The 12,958-nt window shown below is 40.0% G+C and overlaps 1 protein-coding gene across 6 annotated transcripts in view; it reads right to left on the reverse strand.

Annotated features, from left to right (window-relative positions):
* Positions 1-12,958, reverse strand: part of ATF1 (activating transcription factor 1) — a 90,065-nt gene that overhangs the window by 22,124 nt on the left and 54,983 nt on the right. For 5 of the 6 annotated variants that reach the window (XM_045072886.1, XM_045072891.1, XM_045072889.1 and 2 more), the window contains one exon: positions 9,108-9,208. In XM_045072886.1, coding sequence (XP_044928821.1) covers positions 9,108-9,208 — 101 coding nt within the window. Of the gene's footprint in view, positions 1-9,107; positions 9,209-11,604; positions 11,740-12,958 lie in introns of those variants that run through there. The other variant, XM_045072885.1, reaches the window with a different exon arrangement.

Genomic DNA, 12,958 nt, shown 5'->3' on the forward strand with positions numbered 1-12,958 from the left:
AAAACAAAATAAAAACATAAAAATGTTCAGTGCTAAATCTGGTCTTCTCTAGAAACTCGTATCTAGTCCACTCTTTAAAATACAAATTTAGGGGTGCCTGGGTGGCTCAACTGTCTTTTTTTTTTTTTTTTAAAGATTTTATTTATTCGACAGAGAGAGATCACAAGTAGGCAGAGAGGCAGGCAGAGAGAGAGGAGGAAGCAGGCTCCCCACCGAGCAGAGAGCCCGATGCGGGGCTCGATCCCAGGACCCTGAGATCATGACCTGAGCCAAAAGCAGAGGCTTTAACCCACTGAGCCACCCAGGCGCCCCTGGCTCAACTGTCTTGATCCCAGGGTTCTGGGATCAAGTCCCACATCAGGCTCCTGCTCCACGGGAAGCCTGCTTCTCCCTCTTCCATTCCCCCTGCTTGTGTTCCCTCTCTCACTGTGTCTTTCTCTGTCAAATAAATAAAATCTTTAAAAATAAAATAAAATACAAATTTAATGGAGGTAATTCTTATTTGAGAGAGAAAGTGAGAAAAGATACCGACAGGAAGCATGAGCAAGACGAGCGAACATGGGGCATGGGGTGGGTGTGGGGGAGAAGCAGGCTCCCTGCTGAACAGGGAACCCAATGCGGGGCTTGCTTCCAGGACCTCGGGATCATGACCTGAACCAAAAGCAGATGCTTAATGGACTGAGCCACCCCGGCTCCCCTTAATGGAGGTAATTCTTATCAAGAAAAAAAACAGAAGGGGGAAAGGCTGTGTGGACAGACAGGTCATTAGAATCATCCACATTAATTAGGAAACTTACTCTGTGTAGGTCCCTGATATCTCTTATTGTGTCAAGAAAAAAATAATAGCTTAGGATAATGGCTGGCTTTGTCTAATGTTTAATGAAATTTTTGTAGATAATCTATACATAATTATAAAGACAAATTAAATAGATGTATGCAAGATAAAAATTTATAATTGAACTTTTCAGTAATATTAGGTCAATTTAAATAGTTTTCCCCATTTATTGGGGGGGAGTTAATCTTAAACTTTCAAAGTTTTACTGAATTAGATTAAATGAGTTAAACCTAAACTCAGTAAATATCTGAATCATTCCAAGTAAGACAAAATACAGCAACATTAATCAAGGTTTATCTACTTCTGGCTTATTACAGAGAGACTAAAAGATACTTAGATATGATAATGCTACACTGGAAAGATTTTAAAGATATGCTTTTGAAAATTCTGAAATATATTAAATTATAAATTTAAAGAATGCTTATAAACAGTTCACAGTTAAGAATTAAGGCTTCTAAAGGTTAAGAATTCTAATTAATATGTGTAACTAAAACTAATAATAAGGAAAACCTTTCCATATACCAGGAAGTAGGATATGCTTTCAGTGAAGGAGAAATACACTTTTTTTTTTTTTGGTCCTAAAATGAGGCTGGTTGTCTAAAGAAGAAAAACACAGGACAAAATCATAATGAAGAAAAAAAAGTTCTAGAAGTTTTGTGGCAGAGGAATCTTTGAAAAGGAATGTGTGGTCCAGCTCGTTAAGATTAAAATACATTTTTTTTAAATGAGTTTTAATATCAAAAGTAACGGTGCAAAATTAGAATTTGGTTTTCTCTCTGGTCTGACATTGGTAAAATTGTGAAAATTTCTTTACCTTTTAAAGTTTCATAATGATCTATGTTTCTGTTTAGGCAAGTGCTTTAAAACCTATTTTTGAGGGGCACCTGGGGGACTCAGTCTGTTGAACGTCCAATTCTTGCTTTTGGCTCAGGTCACAGTCTTGGGTTGGTGGGATGGAGCTGTTGGGCTCTGCTCGGCGGGAACCTGCTAGGGACTCTCTCTCTCTCTGCCCCTCCCCTGCGTGTTTGCTCTAACTAAAAAAATAAAAAATAAAAAACCTTTCAAAAATAGGGTTTTCCTTCTCTCTCAAATAAATAAAAAATCTTTTAAAGAAATAGGGTTTTCTTTTCCTTTTCGAATGTTTCTATATATATATATATTTAAGATTTTGTTTATTTGAGAGAGTGAGCTGAGACTGTGTGTGCATGGTAGTAGGGTAAGCAGGAAGAGCAGAGATAAAGGGAGAAACAGGCTTCCAGAGAGCCCTATGTGGGACTCAGTCCTGGGACTCCGGGATCATGACCTGAGCCCAAGGCAGACGCTTAACTGACTGAGCCACCCAGGTGCCCCAAAAGTTTTCATATTTTTGACAAACTTCCCAAAATTAAAGTTTTTTTTTTTTTTTTTTTAAGATTTTATTTATTTATTTGACAGAGAGATATTACAAGTAGGCAGAGAGAGAGGGAAGGAAGCAGGCTCCCTGCTGAGCAGAGAGCCCGATGCGGGACTCGATCCCAGCACCCTGAGATCATGACCTGAGCCGAAGGCAGTGGCTTAACCCACTGAGCCACCCAGGCGCCCCCCAAAATTAAAGTTTTTAAAAAAGATTTTATTTTTAAGAATCTCTACATCCAACATGGGACTTGAATTTATGATCCGGAGATCAAGAATCACAAGCTCCACTGACTGAGCCAGCCAGGAATCCCCCAAATTAAGTTTGAAAAAAAGTCTTTTTGACCTGGAATATCAAAGAAAAATTTGTTAAACTAATTAGGTTTATTTGATATGTCAAGTACATGGTAAGCACTGTTAAATTAAGTAATTTTAAGCCGCCTTTCTACTGTAAGACTGTGGGCACATGTGGATAAAGTTTATTCTGCTTCTGCAAAAATGGCCCTTCAGTGCCAGACTTCTGCTGTCATGATGTCCTTAAACATGGCCCACAGCCTACTCCTACATCAGAGAAATTAAGATGGAGTAATTAAGGCTATGAGAAACCCAAGATGGGCCACTGGGTTCTTTTCCACTTTCTGGCAAATCTTTTCTTTCGTTTTTACATTTCTTCACCCACCATGTTATCTTTAAGACTCAAATTATAAATAGACATTATGGTGTGGAGACTTCTCTAAGACTGCAGAAACAGTTTACCATCAATGTCTAACCTGGAGATTTTCCATAATCCTAGAAAAACTTTGTTTCCAGAGGCTTCAAGCCTCCTCCTTCCAATGACTCTGAACACCTGCCGCTGGACTTCATTGCCACATACTACGAGTCATCAATATACTCTTATTATTGTGTGTGTGTTTTCTGGAGACAGACTGAAGTTTGCCAATGTGAGGGCATTAGTCTTGCAGCAGGGGAAAACGAACAAAACCTTTAGAAAACATGTTTCCCGCTTGGGCTATACATTCCTTTGAGGCACCTACTTCACCAGGCAAATCACTCAAGCCTTGATAAAGGCCTTACAAGCATCTTGGAATTTATCACAGTCCCTGTCACCCTCAATCATCAGGCAAGGTTGAAAGAACTAATGAAATTCTCAAAGGCTCTAAGCTTGAGAAAACTGCTGGACTCCCTTGGCCTAAGGTGCTGCCACGGGCTCTGCTCAAACTCCCTCCAGAGACAGTCGCTGGGACACTGGGGTTATCGGCATACGACTTTCTGCTGATTCCTGGTTGTCTCGTGCTAGTATGACCAGTTCCTGTGAAGTCTTCAATGTCTTATACTAAAGCCAATCATCAACAGATTAAAGGAACTTTCCCTCACCTTATTGAAGGATCCTGTTGGTCACAGTCTGGAGCCTGGTGACCAGTATTTTGGAAAGATTATAAAATAAATAATCAAAACAAAACAGAAACACGCAGCTGTAAAGCCCTGCTGGAAAGTACCTTACCAAGTGCTCCTGACTACTGACACCGCTGCAAAACCAGAAAGCAGCTGTGGGGACACAACACCCAGGGGGTGCCTGCGTGGCTCAGTTGGTTAAGCCTCTGCCTTTGGCTCAGGTCATGATCTCAGGGTTCTGGGATTGAGTCCGACATCTGGCTCCTGGCTCAACGGGGAGTCTGCTTCTTCCTCTACCTCCTCACCCTTGCTCGTGCTCACACTCTCTCTCTAATAAATAAATAAATAAAATCTTAAAAAAAAAAAAACCCTTCAGGGCGCCTGGGTGGCTCAGTGGGTTAAGCCACTGCCTTCGGCTCAGGTCATGATCTCAGGGTCCTGGGATCGAGTCCCACATCGGGCTCTCTGCTCAGCAGGGAGTCTGCTTCCTCCTCTCTCTCTCTCTGTCAAATAAATAAATAAAATCTGAAAAAAAAAAAAAACACCCTTCATACTTTAATTGTATTATCTGTTGCTAAAGCAATAGCAAACCCTCTAGCCAAAGTTATCCTCGATAACAGAATAGCTCTTGATACATCTTTTAGCTGAGCAAGGTGTCGTCTATGCTGTAGCCAGTACGACCTGCTGCTGGGCCTGGATTAACACTTTTGAAGAAGCTGAAAGTCAATTACAAAACACCACAGAACAAGACAGTTGCCTTGAAAGGTGACTCCTTCCATAAAGTTCTTTCTTTGACTTATTTTTGATTGGTTTAGGTCTATGGGGACCATAGCTCTAAGATGCACTTCAAATATTGACAATTATTCTACTTAGAGTAATCACAACAATCTACTGTGTGCACTGTATTCTCTAAAAAGCTATTTATTTATTTCACAGGGACAGTGAGACAGGGAGAAGCAGGCTTCCTGTGGAGCAGGGGGCCTGATGCAGAGCTCGATCCCAGGACTCCAGCATTATGACCTGAGCCCAAGGCAGATGCTTAACGACTGAGCCACCCAAGGTGCCCTTTCAAAAGCTCTGAAGGGATGTTCATAGCTGCTAACCACCAAACAAATGCTCTCACTTAAGACTGAAATGTAATGGGCACCTGGGTTCAGGTTCAGTTAACCATTTGCCTTTTTTTTTTTTTTTTAAGATTTTATTTATTTATTTGAGAGAGTGAGTGAGAGACAGCACGAGAGGGGAGAAGGTCAGAGGGAGAAGCAGACCCCACGGAGCTGGGAGCCCAATGCAGGACTTGATCCTGGGACTCTAGGATCATGACCTGAGCCAAAGGCAGTCGCTTAACCAACTGAGCCACCCAGGTGCCCAATTGTTTGCCTTTGGCTCAGGTTTTGATCTCAGAACTCTGAGATCAAGCCCCACATCAGGCTCCCTGCTCAGCAGGGACCTTATTTCTCTTGCTCCTCCCAAATGAATAAATTTTTTTTTTTTTAATCAGAGAGAGAAGGGGGGAGAGAGCAAGCACAGGCAGACAGAATAGCAGGCAGAGGCAGAGGGAGAAGCAGGCTCCTGCTGAGCAAGGAGCCCGATGTGGGACTCGATCCCAGGACGCTGGGATCATGACCTGAGCCGAAGGCAGCTGCTTAACCAACTGAGTCACCCAGGCATCCCGCAAATGAATAAATTTTTAAAAAAAGAAAAAAAGACTGAAACACAAAGCAATGTGAATCTGAAGCTGTGACCTGTGAATATCACAAAGATTAAAAAGAAGAAGAAAAGGGGCGCCTGGGTGGCTCAGTGGTTTGGGCTGCTGCCTTCGGCTCGGATCATGATCTCAGGGTCCTGGGATCGAGCCCCGCATCGGGCTCTCTGCTCCGCAGGAAGCCTGCTTCCCCCTCTCTCTCTCTCTGCCTGCTTCTCTGCCTACTTGTGATCTCTGTCTGTCAAATAAATAAATAAAATCTTAAAAAAAAAAAAAAAAAAAGAAGAAGAAGAAGAAAAAAAGAAGTCTGGATATCACACAAAGGGAAAACAAAAACTGTAAGAACGTTCCAGTGCTGAGAGCAGAACTAATGCCTTAAAATTTGATCACATCTCAGTTAAGCTGAGACTGATCAAAAGAAAGGAGCCGTTAAAAAGAAAACCAAAGGCCCAAAATGGCATCACTTGGCCAAGTGCCCAAACTTGGACTTAATACTTAATCTAACTGCAGTCTCAGCCTCCTCCCACAGAAATGTAGTCACGACTAGTCAGTCAGAAATTTTCAGATGAGGACCAGTGAAGTAATTTGTCATATGGGCCCTCTCCATCCCCCCAAGAAAGATTCTAGAATCTGCATGCTAAGAACCCCTAGAAGTTCCCCCTAAGGGAAAGAGACCTTGACTGGAACAATCCTTTCACTTCTAACTCTTGCCCCACCCTCCTTCCTATATAGAAAACTTCCATTTTGCTCCCCAGTCCCCTTTTGTAAGTAGGCTCCATGCCCAGCGTGGGGACAATGCGAGGGGCAGGGGGACAGCCCTGAAATCAAGAGCTAAGCTGAAATCAAGAATTATATGCTTAGGGGTGCCTGGGTGGCTCAGTGGGTTAAAGCCTCTACCTTCAGCTCAGGTCATGATCTCAGGGTCCTGGGATCGAGCCCCGCATCGGGCTCTCTGCTCGGCAGATAGCCTGCTTCCTCCACTCTCTCTCTCTGCCTGCTTCTCTGCCTGCTTGTGATCTCTGTCTTATTTATTTATTTATAAATAAATAAATAAATAGATAGATAGATAGAATTTAAAAAAAAAAGAATTGTATGCTTAACTGATTGAGCTGTCCAGGCATCCTGAAGCCTTCCATTTTGTATAGCTCCTCAAAGCTCCCTTATACTTGCTAAATGGGATGCTGCCCAATTCATGAATTATTTAATAAATCCAATTAAACTAAATTTTATATTATGAATACGATTTTTATGTTTACTGCGGGCAGTGATATTTTTATTATTTCCTATAAATGCAAAATGTATTACCAAGCATTTTATCCAGGAGTTGTTTTGTGCTGGGAAAGCCCCCTCGTTTGGAGACTGCACCCAATAATCTAAGGTTAAGTCTAATCAATACCATATAAGTAAGCACATGTTTCTGCCTGGTAAAAGTCCTTGCATTAAAAAATAATAATAATAAAATAAAATAAATTAAAATTATTATTTATTTATTTGAGAGCACGAACACAAGGAATGGGAGGAACAGAGGGAGAGAGACTCCCAAGCAGACTCAGCGCTGAGCAGGGGTCAACCTCATGACCCTGGTATCACGACCGGAGCCGAAAACCAAAAGTCACATGCTTAACAGACTGTACCACCAAGGTACCCCTGTATTTTGTTTTTAAGCTACCAAAATTGATTATTCTTATCGTTCTAAAAAATCAACGGTTCTTATAAAAGTCAAAAGTCAGTGCATCTGTTAGCTCACCATTTTCCCTTATATTCACATTCCTTCCATTTGGATGGAATTTTCTTCTTCCTGAGGTTATACCCTTTAGTAATTTCTTACATTTGTTTGAAATGATTTTTATTTCACCATTATTTAAGAGTGATTTTTCAGTTGGGTATAAAGTTCCAGACTGAGAGTTACTTTCTCTTGTCATTTAAATATTTTCTAGGGGCACCTCGGTGGCTCTCAGTTAAGCATCTGCCTTAGCTCAGGTCATGATCCCAGGGCCTTCGAATCAAGCCCCATGCTGGGCTCCTTGCTCAGGGGGCATCTGTTTTTCCCTCTATCCCTCCCCTTGCCTGTGCATGCACACATGTGTACTCTCTCTCAAATAAATGGAAAATCTTAAAAAAATAAAGATTTCCTAAGCCCACTGTCTTCTAATACTACCATTCAAAACCTGTTGTCAGTCTAATGGTCATTCTTTTCTAGGTAATCTTTTTTTTTCCAAAAGCTTTTAAGATCTTGTTATCTTTGGTGTTCTCCAGTTTTACTTAATAAGTTACATCTAGGTTTGTTTATCTTGTTTGGGACCTTGCTTTTTTGAAGCTGACAGATTCATGTTTTAGAAACTTCAGTCATTAGAGAAAAGCCGCTGGCAGTGGTCTTCAACACTCTAGGTCACTTACTTGGAGGATAACTCCCAGGTCCCTAATTCTCTTAATTATGCTTAATCTGTTGTATAACACTTAGAATTCCTCAATAGTTTTTAGCAATTGTGCTTTACTCTCTGAAGTTCTTTGGTAGTTTCATTCTATTTATGTATCTCTTGCTACTTGCTAAAAATGGATTTGTTTCAACTTTTTATAATTTCAGGTTATAAGCTCATTTTAAGTAGGGTTTCTTTTTCAACACCCCCCCCAAATTCAGAGATAAAATTTGTCTGTTCATTAACCGTTTATTCAACAGATTCCAAATTCCTTAACATGGTAATAAGGTTCCAAGAAATTTGGCTCTTGTTTACCTTTTCTTGCTAAACATCCTCTTCCTTAAGTTCCCAATTTCCAAAACAGGCCAATCTCTTTCATATCATACTGTGATTACACTGTCCCCTCAGCCGAAGCCCTTCTCCTGCTACAAAACTCTTCCCCATCCCTAAATTTTTCAGATTGCTGGTGATCCAAACGACATCTTTTATGAAATCTTTCTTATTTATTCCACCAGGCAGGAATGACTATACCCTAAAACAGTGTTCTTTTATATCTAAAATCTTAACTGCATTTGTTTATATGCTTTCAAAGACAACATTTCATCTCATCTTTTTCTGTCTCCCTTTCTTCCTACCTTCTAGCTGTTTTCATTCAACAAGTAGTCACTGAGCATCTACTCTTACATGGTCACTCTACAATGCAAAAAATTATTTAAGAGCATGGCCCATGTATTTTTTTTTAGTTTATTTCTTTTTAATAATCTCTTTATCTAACATGGGGTTTGAACTCATGACCCCCAAGATCAAGAGTCGCATGCTGTTCTGACTGAGCCAGCAATGGTACCTCTGGCCCATGTATTATTAGCTGGTATTCCAACAGGAGGAGCTAAATACTCTAACAGGGGTCAGTAAAAGAAACACCACCGAAGAAAGGCCTAACTTGGTCTAAGGAATTGGAAAGAAGGTACTCAGAAGACTTCCAGGAAAAAATAAGGATTAAAGTATTTGCAGGAGTTACAAAGAATGCAGAAAAATGTATTTCAGCAATGGGACAAAGGCCCAGAGTTAGGAAGCTAAGAAAGGGAATAGAAGCTAGTTCGGTTCCTTAAGTCTACAGTCCTCCTTTCACACAACTCTTAAAGTTAACTATCTAAAAGGAAATACTGCAATCTAGTACTCTGCCAGAAGATAAGACTAAATTCCTCTTCAGGACAGGCCCTTCATAATCTGGCTCAAATCTCTCTCTCAACATTTCCCACATGACACAGACAAATGCTCCCTCTTTATATACTTCGCTTTGCACAGCACCACTCCAACTTGCTGGTGTGGTATCACATGTGCAGGCTCTGAAACATGGAGTACTCACCTGTAAGACGGGCGCCGTGCTAGGATCCCGTGAGCCTTCTGTGAGGAGCCTATACTGTCTGATGAGTCCTGAGACTCCTCACTCTCTGATAAAGATGATACCTGAAAAACAGAACTGGTTTTACGGTGATGAACAATGCAGGTGGAAAACAATTTAATTTTTACTCTCAGAAAATATGATCTGTCTCCTGCCAAACAAATTCATTTGTCATTAAATCTAAGGTCTGAAAGAAAAAGCAACATTTATTTCAGAGACCCAAACTAGTTAAAGGAACATACAGTACAGCATGCTCAGAACTAAGAAGAAAATCTATCCCTAAAATAAAGCAATGCTATTTTACTAGAGTTATAAAGACCAGTCTCTGATCTCCACCTCTTCTAAACTGATACACATTACTCCGTTTTTTAAAAAATCAATAATCTGATTTGGATTCTGGACATGCCAACTTTGAAGTGCTATTAGAAATCCAACAATTTTCAAATTATTAATTAATAACATTGCAGATACTGCCAAATATACAAGCCTTTGAGTCAGGGAGAGGTCTTAGGCTAGACATATAAACTTGGGAGAGCTCTTTAGAAATCGTTAAAGTCATAAGATTGGATGAGCTCAATATACAGAGAAGAGAACCAAGGACAAAACCCAGGAACACATTAATAGTGGGGAGGAAGGGGAGGAACCTGTAAGTAAGACCAAGAATAAGCCACCACTGAGACAGAAGAATACCAGATAAGCGACATGTCCTAGAGAGCTAGCAAAACCAGCCTATTAAAAAGAATGATCAACTATGTCAAGTGATGCTAACAGGTAAAGTGAAACATGGACTGAGAACAGCTCATTAGGGTTAGCAAGATGGCGGTCACTGACAAGGGTGGATATAAACATGCAATTTAGAAATCTGTACTAATTATTAGGCATTATTTCACTTGATAATTAAATGAGTTAATACATGTAGAGGACTTAGTGCCTGGCATGTAGCAAGCACATATTAAATGGTAACTATTAATAATAAGCCCTTTAAAAATGTGTCAGCACAGCAGCCACATGCAAATTTGTTACAACATTCTTACTATTAACAAGTTATTTTCAACTTCTAAAATATACTGAAAGTCCCCAACATTAATCCAAAGTTGCACTGTGACACCTGACTTCATCTTTATTTTAAAAAATAAAATAACCCAAACAGGCTTCTAGAAAGGACACTAACAAATCAGTGTTCTACATTACTATCTACAGAAAGCCTTCCCCTAAAGGAATCAGACTTACATCTTAAGTTTCCAGGGAAATTTGTTTTATATTATATAATCTTTTCAAAAACAAGTTTAGGGGCACCTGGGTGGTTCAGTGGGTTGGGCCGCTGCCTTCGACTCAGGTCATGATCTCAGGGTCCTGGGATCGAGTCCTGCATCGGGCTCTCTGCTCAGCAGGGAGCCTACGTCTCTCTCTCTCTCTCTCTCTCTCTCTGCCTCTCCGTCTACTTGTGATCTCTCTCTGTCAAATAAATAAAATCTTTTAAATAAATAAATAACAAGTTCTAGTGTGCAACTGTTTATATCTTATTTGTATCTTATATTAAATCTGTATCTTTTGGTACAAAAGCATGAACTGGTCATGACCTGTAATAATTAACCAATAGTAACGATATTATAGTATTTCCTCAAGCATCATGGATATACCAATCTAATCTAAACCTTTAACTCTTCTCACTGTCCCTAAATTTACTCCAAAGTCTCCTACTGAACTCAAGAAAATAATTTTTGGAACTAAGAGATTACTTATATAACTAAGATCAAGTATTTATTTTTAATGAGAGCACTGGCAAGCAAGAGTAAAATCTTCATATGAAATTCAAAAATCCATGCAGTAGCCACCTTTTGTACAGGAAAACTACATTCAAGACACAGCTGTAGAGCAGACCACAGAGCCAGGTACTTTATAAATAGTCAGCAGGAAAAAATGAGGGATGACCAAACGCATCAGAGACCCAGGGAGCCAGAAGATAAAATGGGGAGAAAGAGTAGAAAGAACAAAGAACCCGGGATCGCTTTCCTTTCTACTGCTCTCAACTGGTAATATGAAGGCAGAGAGACCTAATTAAGAACTTGCCTCTACTAGAGAGAACTCTCCTATCTGACCTCCACAAAACATAAAGGACGCATTTTTCTTACTTTGCTGACACTAACACCATCGCCCTTGCTTCAGAATTCTCCTTTTCATGAAAGATACCACTGGGACAAAAAGGTGTTTTGCCTTAAGGAGGTCTCATTTCTGAGCAGTAACTTCTCCCCAAACTGTCTTACTTTTTCACTGCGCAGTCTATACATGAAAATAGAAATTCGCAAACTTTTCTATTTGCCTCATTTGTCCTACCATCTAATTTCTAAGACAACTTTATTATCCTGGTTTATAATATTGCAATACAGCAACTTCACTGTGTCCAGAGACTCAGGGTATAAAAGTCTCCTCTCTCAACCACTAAGTCTTTGAATTTTTGTACCGTTTGTGTGTGTGGTGGGTGAATTACAGAAGACTGAGCTGTCTGGATGACCCCCTGAACCTGTACTTGCTCTCCAGGAAGAGGTATAACTGTCACTGGCACAGATCCTCTTAATGCCATCTAAGAACAAATAAAAATTCAGTTAACAAATACGTATTATACCTATGCACGTAAGATAGCTGAGTTTTTAAACACTGGAAAACACATTTCAGAGCTTACTATTTAACCACATCTATTAATTAAACATTAGGTATCTTCTAGGGGCCAGACGCTATACTAGGGGGTGGACATTACAAACAAATTACAACAAACTAAGAGCTATAATAGGAGAGAAAAAAACAGAAAATACTGTACTACAGGAGCAAAGAAAGGGCACTACTTCATCTGCGTCTCGAAGGATAAACAATTCCCTGAAGGTGCATAATGCGGTTGGGGGTTGGAAGATTTTAGGCAGAGAAATGATTGTGCAAAAATGTGGAGGCTCTTTAAAACATGTTAATCTGAAGCGATCTGGCTGAAAACCAATCCAGAAATCTAGAGTCAAAAAAGTAAGAGAAATACCTACTTTGAGCCATGTTTTTAAAGAAAAATATTTAAAAATAACTAATCCAATTATGAGATTGTAATTTATTTTTATGGAAATCTGATGGGGTTTCACAGATATACCATAATAAAATGCTAAACCAAGAAAAGCCTTCCCATCATTCTTCAAGGTTCAGCTCAAGTTCTTCCTCTTCCAAGAAGCTTTTTCATATTTTACACTTAACAGTGACCTCTCACTTTCCTGTGGATTACACTGGTTCATACTATTCATCTTGGAGTTAAATAACAAAATAAAATCCAAGGCAGCTTTCTCAGGTCCTGTAAGTCCACTTCCTGACAGCTCCCCAAACAATGCCTTATTCCCTTCACTGAAGGTTCTTTTCCCCCCTCCCAAGAAGGGATTAAATTCCAGCCTCATCATTCCCCAAAATGTCCAGGTCATGAAATTTTGTATATAAAATGTTATCCAGGTACTGAGAACTGCAAACTCTCAGGACAAACAACTCCATCAACTTCTCCCATCACAAAGCTTTTATCAGCTTAAGGCCATGTCCCTAGGATCACCCTTACCCCCTTAAAATGCCTGCCTGAGAAGGCTGAATGTTCCCCTCAAAACTTACTGTTTGTTCTCCCGTAAACCTGACTATAGGTCCCTGACTTCACTTTGCTTAGAGCATTTACTTTAGAAAACCTGCAGTTATAAATCTCTTCTCTGATCCTTGAGATATAGATCTTCTACAACCCAGAAATCTCTTTTCTCAAGAACTGGGGAGCCATCCCTTTGAAATGTAATCAGGAAGAATAGGGCCCT

The sequence above is a fragment of the Mustela putorius genome, unplaced genomic scaffold (genome assembly GCF_011764305.1).
Source record: "Mustela putorius furo isolate JIRA1106 unplaced genomic scaffold, ASM1176430v1.1 tig00537227_pilon_pilon_pilon, whole genome shotgun sequence".
In the NCBI taxonomy this organism is placed as follows: Eukaryota; Metazoa; Chordata; class Mammalia; order Carnivora; family Mustelidae; genus Mustela; species Mustela putorius.